General features: G+C 40.5%; 2 protein-coding genes across 2 annotated transcripts; both read left to right on the top strand.

Annotated features, from left to right (window-relative positions):
• Positions 1–2193: 2193 nt before the first annotated feature.
• Positions 2194–5806, top strand: gpr78b (G protein-coupled receptor 78b). Its single transcript, XM_072459172.1, has 3 exons — positions 2194–3239; positions 3321–3434; positions 4121–5806. The coding sequence occupies exons 1-3, from the start codon at positions 2569–2571 to the stop codon at positions 4356–4358; spliced, it is 1023 nt and encodes a 340-aa protein (XP_072315273.1). The 5' UTR covers positions 2194–2568; the 3' UTR covers positions 4359–5806.
• Positions 5807–7323: 1517 nt separating this feature from the next.
• On the top strand, positions 7324–16462 carry LOC140371931 (carboxypeptidase Z-like). The gene is made up of 11 exons (XM_072459169.1): positions 7324–7478; positions 7863–7895; positions 8590–8964; positions 11034–11264; positions 11345–11571; positions 13409–13573; positions 13663–13821; positions 13893–14028; positions 14153–14292; positions 14462–14561; positions 15469–16462. The coding sequence occupies exons 1-11, from the start codon at positions 7400–7402 to the stop codon at positions 15828–15830; spliced, it is 2007 nt and encodes a 668-aa protein (XP_072315270.1). The 5' UTR covers positions 7324–7399; the 3' UTR covers positions 15831–16462.
• The last annotated feature ends 502 nt before the right edge of the window (positions 16463–16964 follow it).

A 16964-nucleotide genomic window follows, 5' to 3' on the forward strand; every position in this document is an offset into this window, starting at 1 on the left:
ACAGGTGATTTCAATGTGCATGTTGATAATATTTGTGACAGAAACGCTAAAGAGCTTGATGCTGTCCTTGAAACCTTCAGTCTTACTCAGCATGTGAGAGGCCCCACCCACAGCAAAGGACACACTCTAGATCTCATAATTACAAAGGGGGTAAATATTTCAAATGTTAATGTGATCGATGTTGCTCTGTCTGATCATTTCTGTGTCTTCTTTGACCTGTCTGTTTCTCCCAAACCACCGGTTGGTCCTACAGTTTTTCAGAGGAGACACATAAGTGATGGCACAGGTGCACTGTTTATGGAAATGATACACTTTGAAAATGTCTCATGTTCTAATGTAAATGATTTGTTGAACTCTGTTACATCTAGTGTTTTGAATGTTCTGGACACCATCACCCTTATGAAGGCTAAAATGGTTAAAAATAAGCAGAAGGCGCCGTGGAGAAATGATGATTGGGTCAGGGCACAGAAAAGGGAGTGCCGCAGGGCCGAACGGAAATTGCGCAAGTTAAAGCTCCAGGTTCAAAAAGAGATTTACAAAGAGAAGCTGAACATGTACAACCTAATCTTATGTAGAACTAGGGAAAGATATTTCTCTGAAATTATTGGAAGCTGCAGTAACAACTCGCGTGTCCTGTAAACAGATTAACAAACCCTCCAGCTCAGCTGTCGTTAGAACTCATTTCCACATCCAAGTGTAATGAGTTTGCATTATTCTTTAATGACAAAGTTCAGGGCATTAAAAAAGTGAAGTGAAGAAAGTATTAGCGGTCACCTCCAGAGTCTCGCTCTAAAACCTACAAACCAAGTTAGAAATCTGGGGGTAATAATGGACTCAGACTTGAACTTTAACAGCCACGTCAAATCAATAACATCAGCAGCTTTTTACCATCTAAAAAGCATTGCCAAAATAAAAAATATAGTGTCAAAACCAGATTTAGAGAGACTTATCCATGCGTTTGTCTCCAGTAGATTAGACTACTGTAACGGCCTGTTCACTGGCCTCTCCAAACGAGCTGTAAAACAACTGCAGTACATCCAGAACGCTGCTGCTCGGGTCCTGAATAGAACCAGGAAGTACCATCACATTAGTCCTGTTCTCAGGTCTCTGCACTGGCTCCTGTGGCTCAGAGAAGAGACTTTAGAGCAGCTCTGCTTGTGTACTAAGTCTCTCCATTCCATGGCCTAGCACCAAAGTACATCTTGGATATGTTAGTGCCATATGAACCATCTCGGACTCTGAGGACCTCAGGGACCGGCCTCCTGCTGGTGCCAGTCAGGACTAAACATGGGGAATTTGCGTTTCAGTTTTATGCAGCTAAAATCTGGAACAGTCTTCCTGAAGATGTGAGACAGGCTTCTACTCTAACAATGTTCAAATCTAAGCTAAAAACAGTTTTGTTTAGCTGCGCATATGACAGAAAGGATTTTTTCTTTGCACTCTTCTCTTTTGTTTGTGATTTTATTAGTTTAGATCAGTTGGATTGATAATTTTTAATTTAGTTAATTTTATTGTATTTCTGTTTCTGTAATTTCTTTGTGATTTTAATGCATTTTTCCTGCTGTGTGAAGCACTTTGAATTGCCTTGTGCATGAAATGTGCTCTACAAATAAACTTGCCTTGCCTTGCCTACTAAAAGCAGCACAAAAGCAAACCCTGCTTCTAATGAAAAGTTAGAAAAGTTGGTGCAAATTTGTAAATATTGTCAATATTTCTAAAGTTGGGGGAATAATTGCATTTTGTTTATAAGACATAATATTATTTCCATATCTAAATGTACATGCAGCTACTGTGAAGCACTTTTAATCCTACTTTGCCAAGTTAGTGTTACATAAATCGGGTGTGATGAAATAAATAAATGAGTGCATGTTGTGTCTGTGCATTTACCAAACTAATGCTCACTGACCATAATGTATGAGCCCACTGTAATGGAGTGCAGGGGCTTATGAATAATGCAGGTGAGAGGAATAGGATCGGTTTGCCCCCTGTCTCTATGGTGCACGTGCGCACCTGGTGCCATCCAGACCACATCCTCGCGCATCCCCGTATTTGCCTCCAAACCTGCATTAATTTTAGGGAAGGACAGGAAGCTCTGGGAATCCTCGTTACAAATGGATTGATTTGTCTGTCTTTCACTGGAGACATAAAAGACTGGACAGAAATATTTTGACTTTTAATGTGAATAATATTGTTACTTGCCTTTGGACGGACGGACCTAGTTCACGCTACGCCTGATGCGCGCTGCTCTTCAATGCCTGAACATAGCTCACTGTCCGCAGCTGCTCAGACTCCAGACTCACTGCGCTGCGCGGACGCATCTCCTGAACTCTCACTGGACCTTGTAGTGGACTGAAAGTGTGACACTGGTGATTGTGGGATTTGTCGCAGACTCGCAGTATGTTTTGGGGTACGATTTCTGGGTTCAGCACTCTGGACAGCTCTGGTGGAAGTTGGAGCGGACGGAGGGGTGCGCACAAAAGATGAACTAAGACCTTTGTCCAGCAGCTGAACCACCGTTAAACCATGTTTGATACCGGTGACAGGAGGGAGAACTTTTTGGAGTGAGACATGGACTTTGCTGAAATTATTTTCACACTGTTCATCGTCGTGGTCGCAGTCGTCTCGCTGTTGTCTAACTTGTTGGTGCTGCTATGCTTCGTGCAGAGCACAGAGATCCGGCGGCAGGTGCCCGGTGTGTTCACCATGAACCTGTCGCTGTGCAACATCCTCATCACAGTCCTGAACATGCCCGCCACGGCGCTGGGCATCGTGTGGCAGCAGCAGCCCTTTGGGGACTGCGCGTGTCACACGGTCAGCTTTTTGGAGACTTTCCTCAGCGCAAACACCATGCTGAGCATGGCCGCGCTCAGCATCGACCGCTGGATCGCGGTGGTCTTCCCGCTCAGTTACTCCACTAAGATGCGCTACAAGGACGCTATGGTGATGGTGTGCTACTCATGGCTCCACTCTTTGACCTTTTCCCTGACGGCGCTGCTCTTCTCCTGGGCAGACTACAGCCACGTGTACGCGTCGTGCACTCTGCAGCCGAGCCAGGGGGGCAACGACAGGGTTAAGTTTACGATCTTCACCGTGGTTTTCCACGCCACCAGCTTCATGCTGTCGCTGCTCATCCTGTGTTTCACCTACCTAAAGGTGCTCAAAGTGGCCCGGTTTCACTGCAAGAGAATTGACATTATTACAATGCAAACACTTTTCTTGTTGGTGGACATTCACCCCAGGTATGGCTTTCATCATAAACATGAATTACTGTCCATTTACAAAACTTACAACTCGACTAATGAGCTCTTTATTTGTTTTAGTGTGAAGCAGCGATGCTTAGCTGAGCAAAAGAGGAGAAAACAGAGAGCGACTAAAAAGATCAGCATCTTCATTGGTTCATTTATCATTTGCTTCGCTCCTTATGTAATTACAAGGTAAGAATGGTGACTATAAATCTTCACTTTGTAACTTACATATCACCTCTAATAAATGAGCTGCTCATAATGACACAGCACTGTTAATAAGTGCAGATAACAATCAAATAAAGCAAGGTTCCATCAGTCTCATTATCAGTGGATTCAGAGCAGTCACAGAAGATGAGACAAGTTCAAATGTAACACCTACTTTACATAACCACATTACAGCCGGTTCTGGGCTCACATTTTACCTGGTGTCTATTCTTTTCATATCTATGAACCCGTGAAATGACTCATTAATGCTGTAAACAGATGGCTTCCTTAGAAATACATCAAATAAAATGTACAGAGCTCAGGATTGAAATGCCTGGTGGACCTGACCTAGACAATTGTGGTCACATATGCTGCTGCGTATCCATCAGTGTGACATTTGTGGGGTACACTTTAAGAAAGGGGGAGAGAAGGTACATTATGAAACTAGGAATACCTAAAATACACTCTTATGTTCTTCAAAATTGTGTTGAAGCAACATCTAGTAAAGTAAACTACCTTTACACACAATACAATATTGAATTAATCATACAAACAAAACTAGTGCTGTTTATTCCCCATTATTTCCATGCATTGTTTTGTGGTTGTTTCAGGTCTATAGTTGATAAATTAAGACTAAATAGATGTTCTTGGTCTGTGTGCTGTCTCCACAGATTGGCCGAGCTTCTCCCCTTCGTGGACATAAACCGCCACTGGGGAATCATCAGTAAGTGCCTGACTTACAGCAAGGCTGCGTCTGACCCGTTTGCCTACTCGCTCCTGCGTCAGCAGTACAGGAAAGTGCTGGTGACAGTGGTCAACAAGCTGCTGCGCCGTGACCTCTACCCCTCGTCTGGACACAATAGCTCCCTGGACACAGAGAATGACTACTGTCTGCAGAGGATCAGCTAAAGCCACATGGACCTCAGTCTGCAGACCTCACATACAGATGCTCCTGGTGCAGGGTGGGAGGAGACACTCAGCAGGAGATATTGTTAGCAGAGCACCGAGGGATGGAGCAGGGACAGAGTGTGGGTGGGGGGCACAAGGCGAGCGGAAAGAACAGGATGTGGGCGGAGAAGACTGAGATGACAGTAATGAGGGGGAGGATGGACGCCAGGAGTCTCTGACACAATTGGTGAATAAAGATCTGTGATTAATCAGAAAGACACTCGGCTCCAATAAATCAATTGCGTTGAATAAATCACAGACTGAGTGTAATCCCCAGCTGGGGGATTCCACATGTTGTATTCAGAGGCCCCGTGTGCTGTACCAATCACTTCATTATGATCATGGTACATCCATATCTGTGGCCTTTTTGCTCACTGCCAAACTTCATAGACAAATTGAGGAGAGTTTAGGTCCAGTCTCAACTGCAGCTCATAACCGCCATGTTTGTTGTATTTGACTGTGCAGTTGTTTCCAGTGTCACTGAATATCCAAGCACTTTGTCGACTCGCTCAGTTATTAGCCACAGGAGCCAAAGGCAAATAACATCCACCAGAATACACCAGAATACTACCGTGAGCTTGAATGTACCAGATAGTCCACTTTTGCAGAGCCGTGTTTTTGTGTAGAAATGTTTGTATAGATATTTACATGATGTTCTATATTTTGCACTGCACAGGGATATTTTTTCTAGAGTAATATATATTGAGACGGAGGAGCAATGTGATGTAGCATAGGTCTGCTGTAAGTGCTTTAACACACTGTGTGTCTGTGCCAGGTCTGAATGTGACTTTTCAGCTGTTCCACTTTAATCAGAATAGCTGCTTTACTTTTGGAAAAGTGCTAATTTGCATATTGTTAATGCACATGTGATTTCTATAGTGTAAACCACTGGCTGTTTATTGGCAGTGTCATTCTCTAATAGTTGAATATGTGCAATAAAAGCTGTTAGATGCTGTAAACTATATAAAACATAATTTAATTTAATCAATGATCAATATTATTTTAAATAATTGTGTTTTTTTAATCAAAGATATGGAAAAAATAGATAGTTCAGCAACCTGCAAACAAGATGGTGTGTTGATTGCAATGAATCGATTTGAAATAATTTGTGACAAATGACTGAAATCCATTTTCAGTGTTCAATAAAATGGAAATTTTGATGTTTTGGGTCAGTTATATTTTGGAGCTTCTCTACGTAAACCACATTAATTTTTCACCACATTTTTCAATATCACTGCTGTAATGTGTAATTAAATTGCAAATGATATGCGTCGCGTGGTATGACCCGCGTGAGATGAGAAGCTGTTATTGCCTTGCTTAATTATAGAGACAGGTCAGAGGTCACTCTTACCAATTACTTAGTCCCATTCATTCTCAGACTTTAATAACCACAAGTTTTAATTAATTCTCACAACAAGTGTTGGAATTTTCCTGTTCAAGAACTTTTATACATACTATTCACTTGCATCTTAATTAACAATCATTTGAAGCACATCTTTAACCCATTTTATCGGCCTGTAGCAAAACCTGAAATAAAATCGATGGACACTTGAAAGCAAGATCAAAATGATAAATGTGTATATGTGTTGACCCACACTAGAATGCAGTTTGTTTTTTATCTAATGATGCTTCCCCCGCCTCTCACAACACAAACTCATAATTACAGCATCATTACAAGGATATAATGTGAGTGCTCAGGAATCAAGTCAACAAAATGACACACTTTTTCTTCAGGGATTACTAGAAATAGTCATTTACCTCTCATTAATTGTGACAATATTGATTTGTAACAGGCACATCGAATTGTGACCTCCCTGGATTTGTTCATTAACATTACTGAGAAATATACAAAGAAGATTCTCTCTCTAGCTTGTGCTTTAATAACCACAGTTACCGGTAATCAAATGTGTATTAATCTAAACAATAAATAGCCTAACTAATATTTTCCCAGTTAAATCATAATACTTAATACTCTGGTCTAACTTGAGCTTTGCCACGGGCCAAGTTTCCTCAGAAGACATCCTTTGCAGTCTTGCGCCCAAGGGTGCTGCTGCCTAGCCGTATGATGAATATTCACACAACCTATTATGCTAATTTTAATTTCAACAGCTTGTAGAAGGAGAGGGCACAGTAATTAGTTCAAAAGGTACAACACAAGCAGAGTCAGGTGGCCGTGACAAGATGTGTACACGGGGTAGATAGTCCACAGACATTAGCAAAGTTGGATTATAGATACTACATTTGGTCAGTAGTTTCTATAGTATGCAGCCCTATGAAATATTGTCACACTGTTAGCAAGTTTTATAACTTAAAATTCTATCTTTAAGGTGCATTATGTAACTTTTCCGGTGCTTATCTCCATGGTTATTATTTGTCCTAGACTTTTCTGCAGTATGGCATTTAACCTATATTATATCTCGTATTTTTGAATATTTAATAAATTACAACAGTTTTTATTGCTCAATGATTATCCTCCAAAAAACACATTTTTACTGTGAGCATGCTCGCCTTTCCACAGATCTGACTCGGAGATCTGATCTGAGATAGATAGGTTTAATGCCATACTGTGGAACAATCCAAGAAAAGTTATAACATTTTCATAGAAGCAGGGGCACAAACGTGACAAAGTGAATTATGTAATTAGCATTATTCTGTAATTCAAACTTTTACAACCCCTATATTTATGTTTCTCATTGTATTGTAGGCTCTTTCTTAATAAATTGTAGCCTATTTCTTGCAAAGGACAACGATATAACGCAAGAAAAAATAGTAAAAGTGCATGAAATTGGGATGTTGGGAAATGTTTGTTTGTGCTTTTGAACATTTGATGACGTTTTCGGATGAGCCCACAGCGTTCATCCAAAGCGTGTCCCAGTGTGTAATTTGATAGTTGACCGTAATGCGTGGAAAACAAACGCAGGAGGACTTTGTGAAGACGCAGGAGAAACGCACATGCCGCGGGACGAAGAGCCACATCGCAAAGGAATCTAACAGTCAGTAACATGGGCTTCATCCTGCTGTTTTTGATCCAGTTTGGAGCTCGTGTTTTTAGTGCCCCACGCTGTGACCCTCAAGTTCGAGGTAAACTTTTTTTTCAATCTGAATTAGGATTTGATATTGCCTAAAATTGTTTTGCCTGCATGAAACTTGACTTTTTACATAAATAGTCTTTGGTTCGCACTTGATTGTGTCATAAGAATGTGCTGCAGAATAAAGTGTCTATTAAATGAGTGCGTAAAATGACTTATGTTTGCTATGTTCGAGCTCAACAACTTTATATAAATACAAAATAGAAATGATAAGCCTTTTTTGGTGTAATAGACACGAGTTATAATGATCAGACTGTGTAGAATAGACGTTTCACACTGAGGTGGATTGTGTTGCCCTGTAATGCGTGACTCTATGCAGCCATTCTGCCATCTAGTGTCTGTCCCCATGTTGGTAACTACTGTCTTTTGTTTACAGGGCATTGCAGGCCAATAATAGTGGAGGATAAACGTAAGTATTATATCAACTCTCTTTATTATCCAATCCGATTTATTTCATCTGGTCTAGATGAGCTAAGCATGACTAAACCAAGAAGAAAAAGAAGAAAACTGAAATAAATTACCTCATATATCCTGTTCCCTAAATGGACTTTTAAAAAATAAAAGAATTTAAAAAAAATGCAATGCTTATCTTGAACTAGACCAGTCTTTAAGAATGCATTTTAAACCTACAATTAAACCCAGAGCTAAACCTGGACTAGAACAGAACAAGACTACATCAGGACTCAACTGGGTAAACCAGGACCAAACCAGGACAATGTGAATGCTTTATTATTATGTAAATGTAGACCTTGTTATGTGTTTAAAGAGACACTCCTGAGATCACACATGCAGAGATTCGGTTTCTAGTTTCTTTGAGCCGCCTTAATTGTCCAATTTGGTTTGAGGATCATTTGTGCGCTTCACCAGGCGGATAAGAAAGACACGCTCTGAAAAATCTGGCCTCAAACTATCACGTATATATTTAGATGATCAATGACTGTATAAAATATTAAAATTCTAATTTCCAGAGATAATAAGACACAGCGGGATCATTACTTAATCGCTTGACAAAAGGAAATTGTGTCACTCCGAAACTATAGGATGACTCAGTTTTATCCGTCGCTGTGAATAATCATGTTTTCACTGATGTGTGTTTTCCTCAGCCAAATGCACAGATGTGTTGCTGTCCTATTGCGACGACATGTCCTACACCAAAACCATGTTCCCCAATCTTCTGGGACACAAAACCCGGCACGAGGCAGAGTCCGGGGCAGAGTACCTGCTCATGAGCGTGGTGGAGTCTCTGCTCGGGGGGGAGTGCAACCCGGACATCCGGATGCTGGGGTGCTCTGTGGTGGCCCCGCGCTGTGACGATGGGAAAGTCCTGAAGCCCTGCAGGTCCTCGTGTGAGGCCGTGCACAGGACGTGCAGTCACGCTTTTGATGCCATCAGCATGGCCTGGCCCTACTTCCTGGACTGTGACCGCTTTTTTGTCAGTGACGAAGAAGGCTGTTACAATCCACTGGAAGGACTTGGAGGTAATCATTATGTTGTGGTGAAAGGTTATTTTTGGTATTGTTGGGCAAAAAAAGTGCTTTTTTGATCCGAGGACCTTGTAGTTGGGAGTCTTTACCTCATTTTGTACTTGTTTATTCTTCTGCAAGGCCCATAGTTTCTAAGAAATAAAATATGAACCGTTAAATAATTCAAGAATAAGGACGTCAAGATATGTTTAATCAATAATCGTGATTATTCATGCCACAATATAATCAAACAAACTATAAAACAACAACTGACCATTTTCGGTTTAAAACTAAGTTATTTATATACTCTATATCTATACTCTAAAAGTAAACCTGAATGTATAAAGCTATCATATCTGGCTGTTTATGTTAACTTACAGTACATAATAAGTCTATTATTAACTTAAAATGACTTTATAATTCAATAAGTCTGATTTCATTAAGCGGAATTGGGACCTATTATACAACCTGAATGAGACGACATTAGATATTTGTCTGTTGTCTGGCCTGTTAAATAATTGTAACACTAAAATGTGATATATGACATCCCTATTCAAGAACAACAGAGCCTGTGTGTAGAAGTCTGAAGTCGAATACATAATGACAATAAAACAGGATATTTGGTCATTTGGACATTATGATACATTAGTCACCCATTATCCCCGATAAATACGCCAAGTTGACCTATTTGAATTGTATGTACTGACTATAACCTCTCACAAGGGAATGCAAAAGCAAAGTTGGATGTTCCATAAATATTTCGACACAACCCAACCTCCCATAATATCTTGGAAAACTTGATTATTTTAAACTCTTAAAAACTTATTTCTGAACTTATAATGACCTAACAGTAAGTGCTAAGCTGTAACTTTATTGTGACTGTTTCTGATCACGTTGGACAGTTATCTCTGATGTGACAATGAGAGTTAACAGTCTCTAACCCTTTAACATCCAGCACTTTCTGGTTTGCACACATGTGGTTCATTTCAAGACAACATCCATCAGGAATGCCTCATTTGCACATCCTCACACTCTTTCCTCTGGCTATTTCCTTGAGTTTTCAGCAGGAGTCTGCCTTAAACCGACCCTTAACTTTACCACTAAACAGCCGCTGATGTCTGAAAGCATTTTATTAAAACAACTGTAAATTCCTTAAGTGAACATCAGGTTTGTGGAAAAACAAGCTTTTTTCCGGACGCCTCATGTGTGAACCATATGATTCCTGGAACATCAGGAAATATGTATACATTCTGAAATAGTTTCTAGAATCTGGTTGTAAATGTCAACCTGGAGAGCAGTGTTCAAAGCTGTAACAGAATCAAAAATGTGTTTTGTGAGATTCTTGGCTCAGGGATTGTGTCCACATTTATGTCGTTTCAACCTGAACATTTTCCTCTTGGTTTGCAGCCTCAAATTCTTCTTCAAATACTCAAAAACTCCGGTTGGTTTTGGAGCAGGTCTGGGAATCACATAAGCACAGGGTCCCTTACAATTCGATACAATACTGTCCACTTTTTTCTCGCTCAAACAAACTATGAATAAATTGCTGATTGACTCTAACTGTAGTTTCAGACCAGGTTTTGTCTAATCCTAACCACAATCATACGACATTGCTTCCAGAATTAATAAAACATCAAGGATCACTGTGATAATGACTATTACTGTATTTTTGTCCCGTAGATACTTTGACATCATTCTGCTAAAGGACTGAAGATGGAATTCAGCTACATTGGCTATAGTCTTTACATATTTACATCCATTAATATGTGTTGTCCCTTTACAAACGAATACAATAGAAATAACCACATCACGTACAGATAATACACAGCATATGTTCCATGTGCTGATGCCCTTTTCGGTTTCCAGAGCAATATAAGACGTGTGCTTTACAGTAAAAACAGGCCTCAGCAGATTCACTGTAGATATTTGCTCAATGATGGATGACTTTACACGGTCACTCCACGCAGACTCTGCTGTAAACACTGCGACCTATTTAAAACCTGGCGCGCGGAACTGAGGCTGCAGATCTGTGACGGATAACGCACGAGTTTGCCCCGTTTTTTAAAATGTTACATCATTTACAGGGCTGCAGCAACTGGAGGCCCACAACGAAAGCGTGGAGACGGTTCCTTCTGAAGACCCCTCGACACGGATGCAGTTCTCCTATCAATCCTACGCCCAGATGACCAACACCTTAAAGCGCACCGAGCAAAGATGCCCTCACATTGCACAAACATATAGCATCGGGCAGAGCTCTCAGGGGAAGGAACTGCTCGTGATAGAGTTCTCCAACAACCCGGGCCAACACGTGCTGCGTGAGTCAAGTTTAAAGAAATGTCCACATGTTTCTCTGATCACCGCGCAGATAAATAGGCCAGTGTCTTTTCCTTTGTAGTGGAGCCAGAGATGAAGTACGTGGCGAACATGCACGGGGACGAGGTAGTGGGCCGCCAGCTGCTGATTTACTTGGCCCAGTACTTGTGCTCCGAGTATCTGCTGGGGAACGAGCGCATCCAGAACCTTGTCAACGGCACCCGCATCCACATCCTGCCCTCCCTCAACCCCGACGGGTACGAGGCGGCGGCGGCGGCACAGCAGGACCGCCGCTACAGTGATGATGAGGTACAATTGTACAGGAAAGAAGCTGAAACAGATCAATACAATGCCTGTTTGGTATTCATGGGTTTCAGCCGCTGTTTATAGGCAATATTTTGAGCACTTTTCACCATTCATAATATTGATTTTTATCTTTTTATTGTTAATTGCTATGGCAGCAGTGCTAACTCTGTAACCCAAGGATATGTACATAGTATGCATTTGTTTTGAGTACAATAATACAATGCAGAAACAAAAAGGAATATGTGAGTTTCCACAGTGTTAGTCATTACTGGGTGTGGACAATGCACGCAAGCAACCATGACAATAGTAAAGCAGATCAAAATGCAGCTTATGATTCCCATCTGTTTTTGACTAGAATATTCATTGTACAGTTCATCCGGAATGTATTCACAGCGCTTCACTTCTTCCACATTTTGTCATGTTACAGCCTGATTCCAGAAATAATTAAATTCATTATTTACCTCAAAATTCTACAAGCAATACCCCATAATGACAATGTGTAAGAAGGTTGTTAGAATTCTTTATTCAAATATAAACAACAGTGTGCTCCCCGGTGGTTAAGTGGTTTAAGTCGCAGGCTCCAAGTGCAGTCGGCCACAGTGTTATGAGTATTTACTGCATGTCCTCCTCTCTCTCTCTCTTTCCCCATTTCATCCTGACTAATAAAGCCAAAAATAAATACATTTTACAAAACAAAAAAGCACTGGCTCAGGTACATTGTTTTCCACTGATCCTCCTTGAGATGCTTGAGATGCTTCTACCACTTGACTGGAGTCCATCTGTGGTACATTCAGTTGATTGGACAAGATTTGGAAAAGCACACTCCTGTCTATATAAGGTCCCACAGTAACAGTGATGTCAGAGAAAAAACCAAGCCATAAAGTCCAAGGAACTGTCTGTAGACCTCCGAGACGGGATCAAGGAACAGATCTGGGGAAGAGACAGAAACATTCCTTCAGCAGTGACGGTTCCTATGAACTCAGTGGCCTCCATCATCTGTAAATGGAAAAAGTTTAGAATCACCAAGACTCTTCTAGAGCTGGGCCCGGCCAATCTCAGCTGTCGGGGGAAAGGGGCCTTAGTCGGGGAGGTGACTGAGAACCCTCTGACTGATCTCCAGCATGTCTCTGTGGAGAAACCCTAAGCACACAGCCAGGAAAACAAAGAATTGGCTACAGGACAACTCTGTGAATGTCCTCGAATGGCCCAGAACCCAGACTTGAACCCTTTTCAACATCTCTGAGATTTGAAAATGGCTGTAAACCGACCCTCATCTCCAGCCTGATGGATTGAGAGGATGTGCAATGAAGAATGAGAGAAACTGTCCATAAACAGGTGTGCCAAACTTGTAGCATTAAACTCAAACAGACAAGGCTGCAAATAGTGCCAAAGGTGCTTTACAGGCTGTGAATTCATTGACAAATTTGCAAATAATTCATACATCCTTCCTTGTTGTTGTCATTATGGGGTATTGTTTGTATTGTTGAGGCAGATAATGAATTTTAATCAATTTTGGAATAAGGCTGTAACGTAACAAAATGTGGAAAAAGTGATGCTGTGTGAATACTTTCCGCATTAACTATTATCTGCTGTAGGCCAATTCAAGGAAAGAATGAATGAAAACATTAATCAGGCGAGACACAGGAGCATAGAACCGAAAAACATTCACATCCAAAGCAGACAACCACAAAAAATATCTCAGTAACTTCAATAAACACAATAGATTTCAAGGCACCTGTGTATCTTTCACTATCTCACAGAGCTATAGAAACCATTCTTGGATTCAGACTTTAATGGAAAGTCTATCTGCATTAGTGCTACTCCACATAATGTCTTTCAGGGTCACAGTGCGGCAGAAAACTGGAACATCGGTAGAACCAACGGCCAGAACATCGACCTCAACCGGAACTTTCCTGACCTGACATCCATCGTTTACAGCCGCCGCAGAAACAAGCGACATCGCAACGACCACATCCCAATCCCAGACTTTTACTGGTTTGGTAAGGTACAGTATGACATCTTATACGTGCTAGTGTAAAGTTGTTGACAGTTATTATGCTTTTTCTTTTAACATATTAATCGTTATAAACTAAGGTGGCCCCAGAGACTTATGCTGTGATGAAATGGATACGCTCCATCCCATTCGTCCTCTCCGCCAACTTTCACAGTGGAGATCTGGTGGTGTCCTACCCTTACGACCTGTCCAGGCACCCTCTGGAGCACAGCGTGTTCTCCCCCACACCGGACGAGAAGGTGACAAGGGATCTTAAAGGAATGATAAGAGCTCAAACATAATAACATTCTAAAAGTGTATTTATCTCTAGGTTTTTAAGTTTATTTCTAAAATCTATGCCACGTCCCATGAAAGGATGTCAAATGAAAATGCACAGTGTGGATCATCACGAACAGGAAGCAGAACAGGGACAATAAACGGGGCACAGTGGTCCAGTTTTGCCGGTGGTGAGTATGAATACCACTAGAGGTCAGTATAGACCAAGGATTTAGATGGCTTGGATCTACTGATGGAGTGTTTCCTTAAGAATGCTCATGATCAGTATAACTTTGTGTCGTTTCTTTTGTTTAGGGATGTCCGACTTCAACTATCTACACACCAACTGCTTTGACGTGACTGTGTCGCTCGGCTGCGACAAATTTCCCCCTCAAGAGGATCTGTTCAACAGCTGGCACGAAAACTCGGAGGCCTTGCTGACGTTTATAGAGGCAGTAAGTCTCTGATCTTCAATTATTTTCTTAGTATATGTTTTTTAACCTTTAAGTATGCAGTGGAACTATATAGCACTGTGTTATTTATGTTCAAACCCTAGTGCTGTTGAGTCAAGCACATTTTCTTCATGAATGTAATACTCCGTCTTCGTTTCATTTGTCCTTTTAGGCTCATCGGGGGATCAAAGGCATTGTCACAGACGAGGAGGGAAACGCACTCAAAGGGGCTCGCATTTCAGTGCGAGGAATTAGGCATGACATAATCACAGGTAATTTTATACAACTGTAAACTGTAAGCCACTTTGACGGACAATATTTTTCATTGTAAAGTACATTATTTAGGAAAGTAGCACAATATTGAATATGTGTCATTTTAACGCCAAAGTATATGTTTTTACTTTATGTTATGTTGCATGTCAATGTACCTAAATTATACTATTGCAGTTGTAATTGTACTGCAGAATATACATGTTGACATAAAAGCAGTTTTTTTCCAAACCTTAATTAATTATTAGAAAATATAAGGGGGGTAATCAGATGTATTGCGTAATATAAATTATTAATGCACTACAAATGGGAGAAAATATAGGACATTATCTATATTTTTGTTCTAGAAGAAATCAAATAAAGGTTGTTTATCTTACCTGAGAGTTCAAACAGTCACAGAAAACCAAATGAACCTTATTGGAGATAAAAGATCAGTGGTAAAACTTACAAACACAGGGACTCATTGGCTTGATTACTTGTAGAGAGGAAAAAAATGGAAGAGGTACTCAATATTTCCAGTGAATTAATTTGTGATAAATCCCAGGACTATGACCTGCTGTATCTTTGATCTAAATAAATAAATAAATGCAGTGCGAGCGGGCACGTGTGAGCTACAGACATTATTTCAATAGTTTTTATAATCATCTCTCTCTTTTATCTATGTCTTAAGGCTATTTTTTGTGGTGGTGATCCGGAGATGAATTTCTACCTCGATGGAAAAGAAAGCTATATTCTATCATATGTTACATTCAAAAAGTTCAGATTTTCTTTTTTACATTTTCAATACAAATGTACTTAATGTAATTCCAGACAATTTTACAAAACCAAAAAGAGAAAGGTGGATGTTGTTCACATGCACGCTATAGACCCTGAGTGGAATTGCTCATAATTTGATTGTTTCTGTTTCAGCTGAAAATGGAGATTACTGGCGCCTTCTTACCCCGGGTATCCACATAGTCGCCGCTTATGCTCCCGGCTTCAGTCGAGCAGTGAAGAAGGTGCATCTGCCTCCGAACATGCACACGGCCGGCCGGGTGGACTTCACTCTGCAGAGGTCTGACACAGGCTCCACGATAACAGAGGACGACGACTTTCTCCCCTCGATGGGCACATACGAGCGCTTCGACCCCTACAACCAGTACCAGCGCTACACGTTGAGAGTAACAGAGTTGACTCAGAACCGCGAGGAGCGAGTGGAGAAGCCCTGGTGGTGGAGCTACTTCACGATGCCCGGTGGACCCCCTCCAACGTGGCTACTGAAACAACAATAGCGCAGCGTAGGTAAACCATGGAATATCCAACCAGCTTTAATATTTATCCGAGCACAGGCAGTACATTTTTTACTGTACGCAGAAATGTATAACCCAGTATTGGTGACACTATAAGTATTTTTGAAGATAGTTTGTATTTTTTTGCCATGTCAGATTAAATAACTTTTTTATAACAGAACAGAACAGAACAAAACAAAAACAAGACACACAAGGAGAAACATTTAAATAAATAGTCCTAAATAAGTAGTCCTGCATAATTGTCCCATCTGGTAAAAAAGTCTGTCAAATTTATCCATTTGCCAATTAAGTCTAAATGCACTTTTTCCATTTTCCGAATGTCGATTATATTTTTGGTCCAGTCCTTAATCATTTTGTTCAGTGTGTGTCATCCGTTTCTTTGTGATGGCCTTTTTGCCTTCTGCCAAAAGTATGTTCCAAAGGTATCCATTTACATTGTGCATGGCAGGAGTTCTGAGGCCCGGATACGGAACACTTTTTTTGCACACCTCCTAACAAATTATTACCAAGTCACACCATTTAGGGGGAAAAGTGGCATTTAATGTAGCAAATATTGTGTCTAGTTCTTTAAACTTGCCATTGGTGCTTGTTGTGCTTTCTTTTCTGGTGAATAAGTTGCTCAGGACACTGCAAAATGGTAAAATGTTCAATAAAATGTATGAATCTAACATTTTTGCAACTTTAAATAAATGTTTTGAGTTGATTTACAAGACGTTTATGGGAAGTACTTGCAATGTGGCAATGCCGTCACTAGAGGGCAGACAACGTCAACTTCATCAGACCCAACAGCAGTTAAAATACTCAAACATGTAAGTAATACGTAATAATGTTAGAACTGTAAAACAACAACATTGTAATATTAATAAACTACAATTTAATTTAAAAAATGCAAAATTTGAGCGTGCTTCAAGTACAAATACACGCTGGAAGTAGCAATGAAGGTCCTAAAAACGACAAAAAAATAATAATATCTCTTTTTAAAAGTCAATTTTATAATGTTACGTTGAAGATTGACAGTTAGAAAAAAGTGTGCTGTGAATTCTTGCTGACATAACTATTATCCAAGGCATGTACAAGAAATACCAGACTTCTGCCAGGATTTCCAAAACACAAACA

The sequence above is a fragment of the Eucyclogobius newberryi genome, unplaced genomic scaffold, assembly GCF_026437365.1.
Source record: "Eucyclogobius newberryi isolate DKJ021-1_F unplaced genomic scaffold, fEucNew1.0.hap1 SCAF_22, whole genome shotgun sequence".
NCBI classification, from domain to species: Eukaryota; Metazoa; Chordata; class Actinopteri; order Gobiiformes; family Gobiidae; genus Eucyclogobius; species Eucyclogobius newberryi.

What these genes read in the sequence shown, in the direction of transcription:
- LOC140371931 (XM_072459169.1), top strand. Translation starts at nt 7,400, where the DNA reads ATGGGCTTCATCCTGCTGTTTTTGATCCAGTTTGGAGCTCGTGTTTTT. An exon ending in GTGGTCCAGTTTTGCCGGTG is followed by an intron (nt 14,029 to 14,152) that starts GTGAGTATGAAT and finishes TCTTTTGTTTAG; the next exon opens with GGATGTCCGACTTCAACTAT. An exon ending in TAGGCATGACATAATCACAG is followed by an intron (nt 14,562 to 15,468) that starts GTAATTTTATAC and finishes TTTCTGTTTCAG; the next exon opens with CTGAAAATGGAGATTACTGG.
- gpr78b (XM_072459172.1), top strand. Translation starts at nt 2,569, where the DNA reads ATGGACTTTGCTGAAATTATTTTCACACTGTTCATCGTCGTGGTCGCA. An exon ending in TTGGTGGACATTCACCCCAG is followed by an intron (nt 3,240 to 3,320) that starts GTATGGCTTTCA and finishes TATTTGTTTTAG; the next exon opens with TGTGAAGCAGCGATGCTTAG. An exon ending in GCTCCTTATGTAATTACAAG is followed by an intron (nt 3,435 to 4,120) that starts GTAAGAATGGTG and finishes CTGTCTCCACAG; the next exon opens with ATTGGCCGAGCTTCTCCCCT.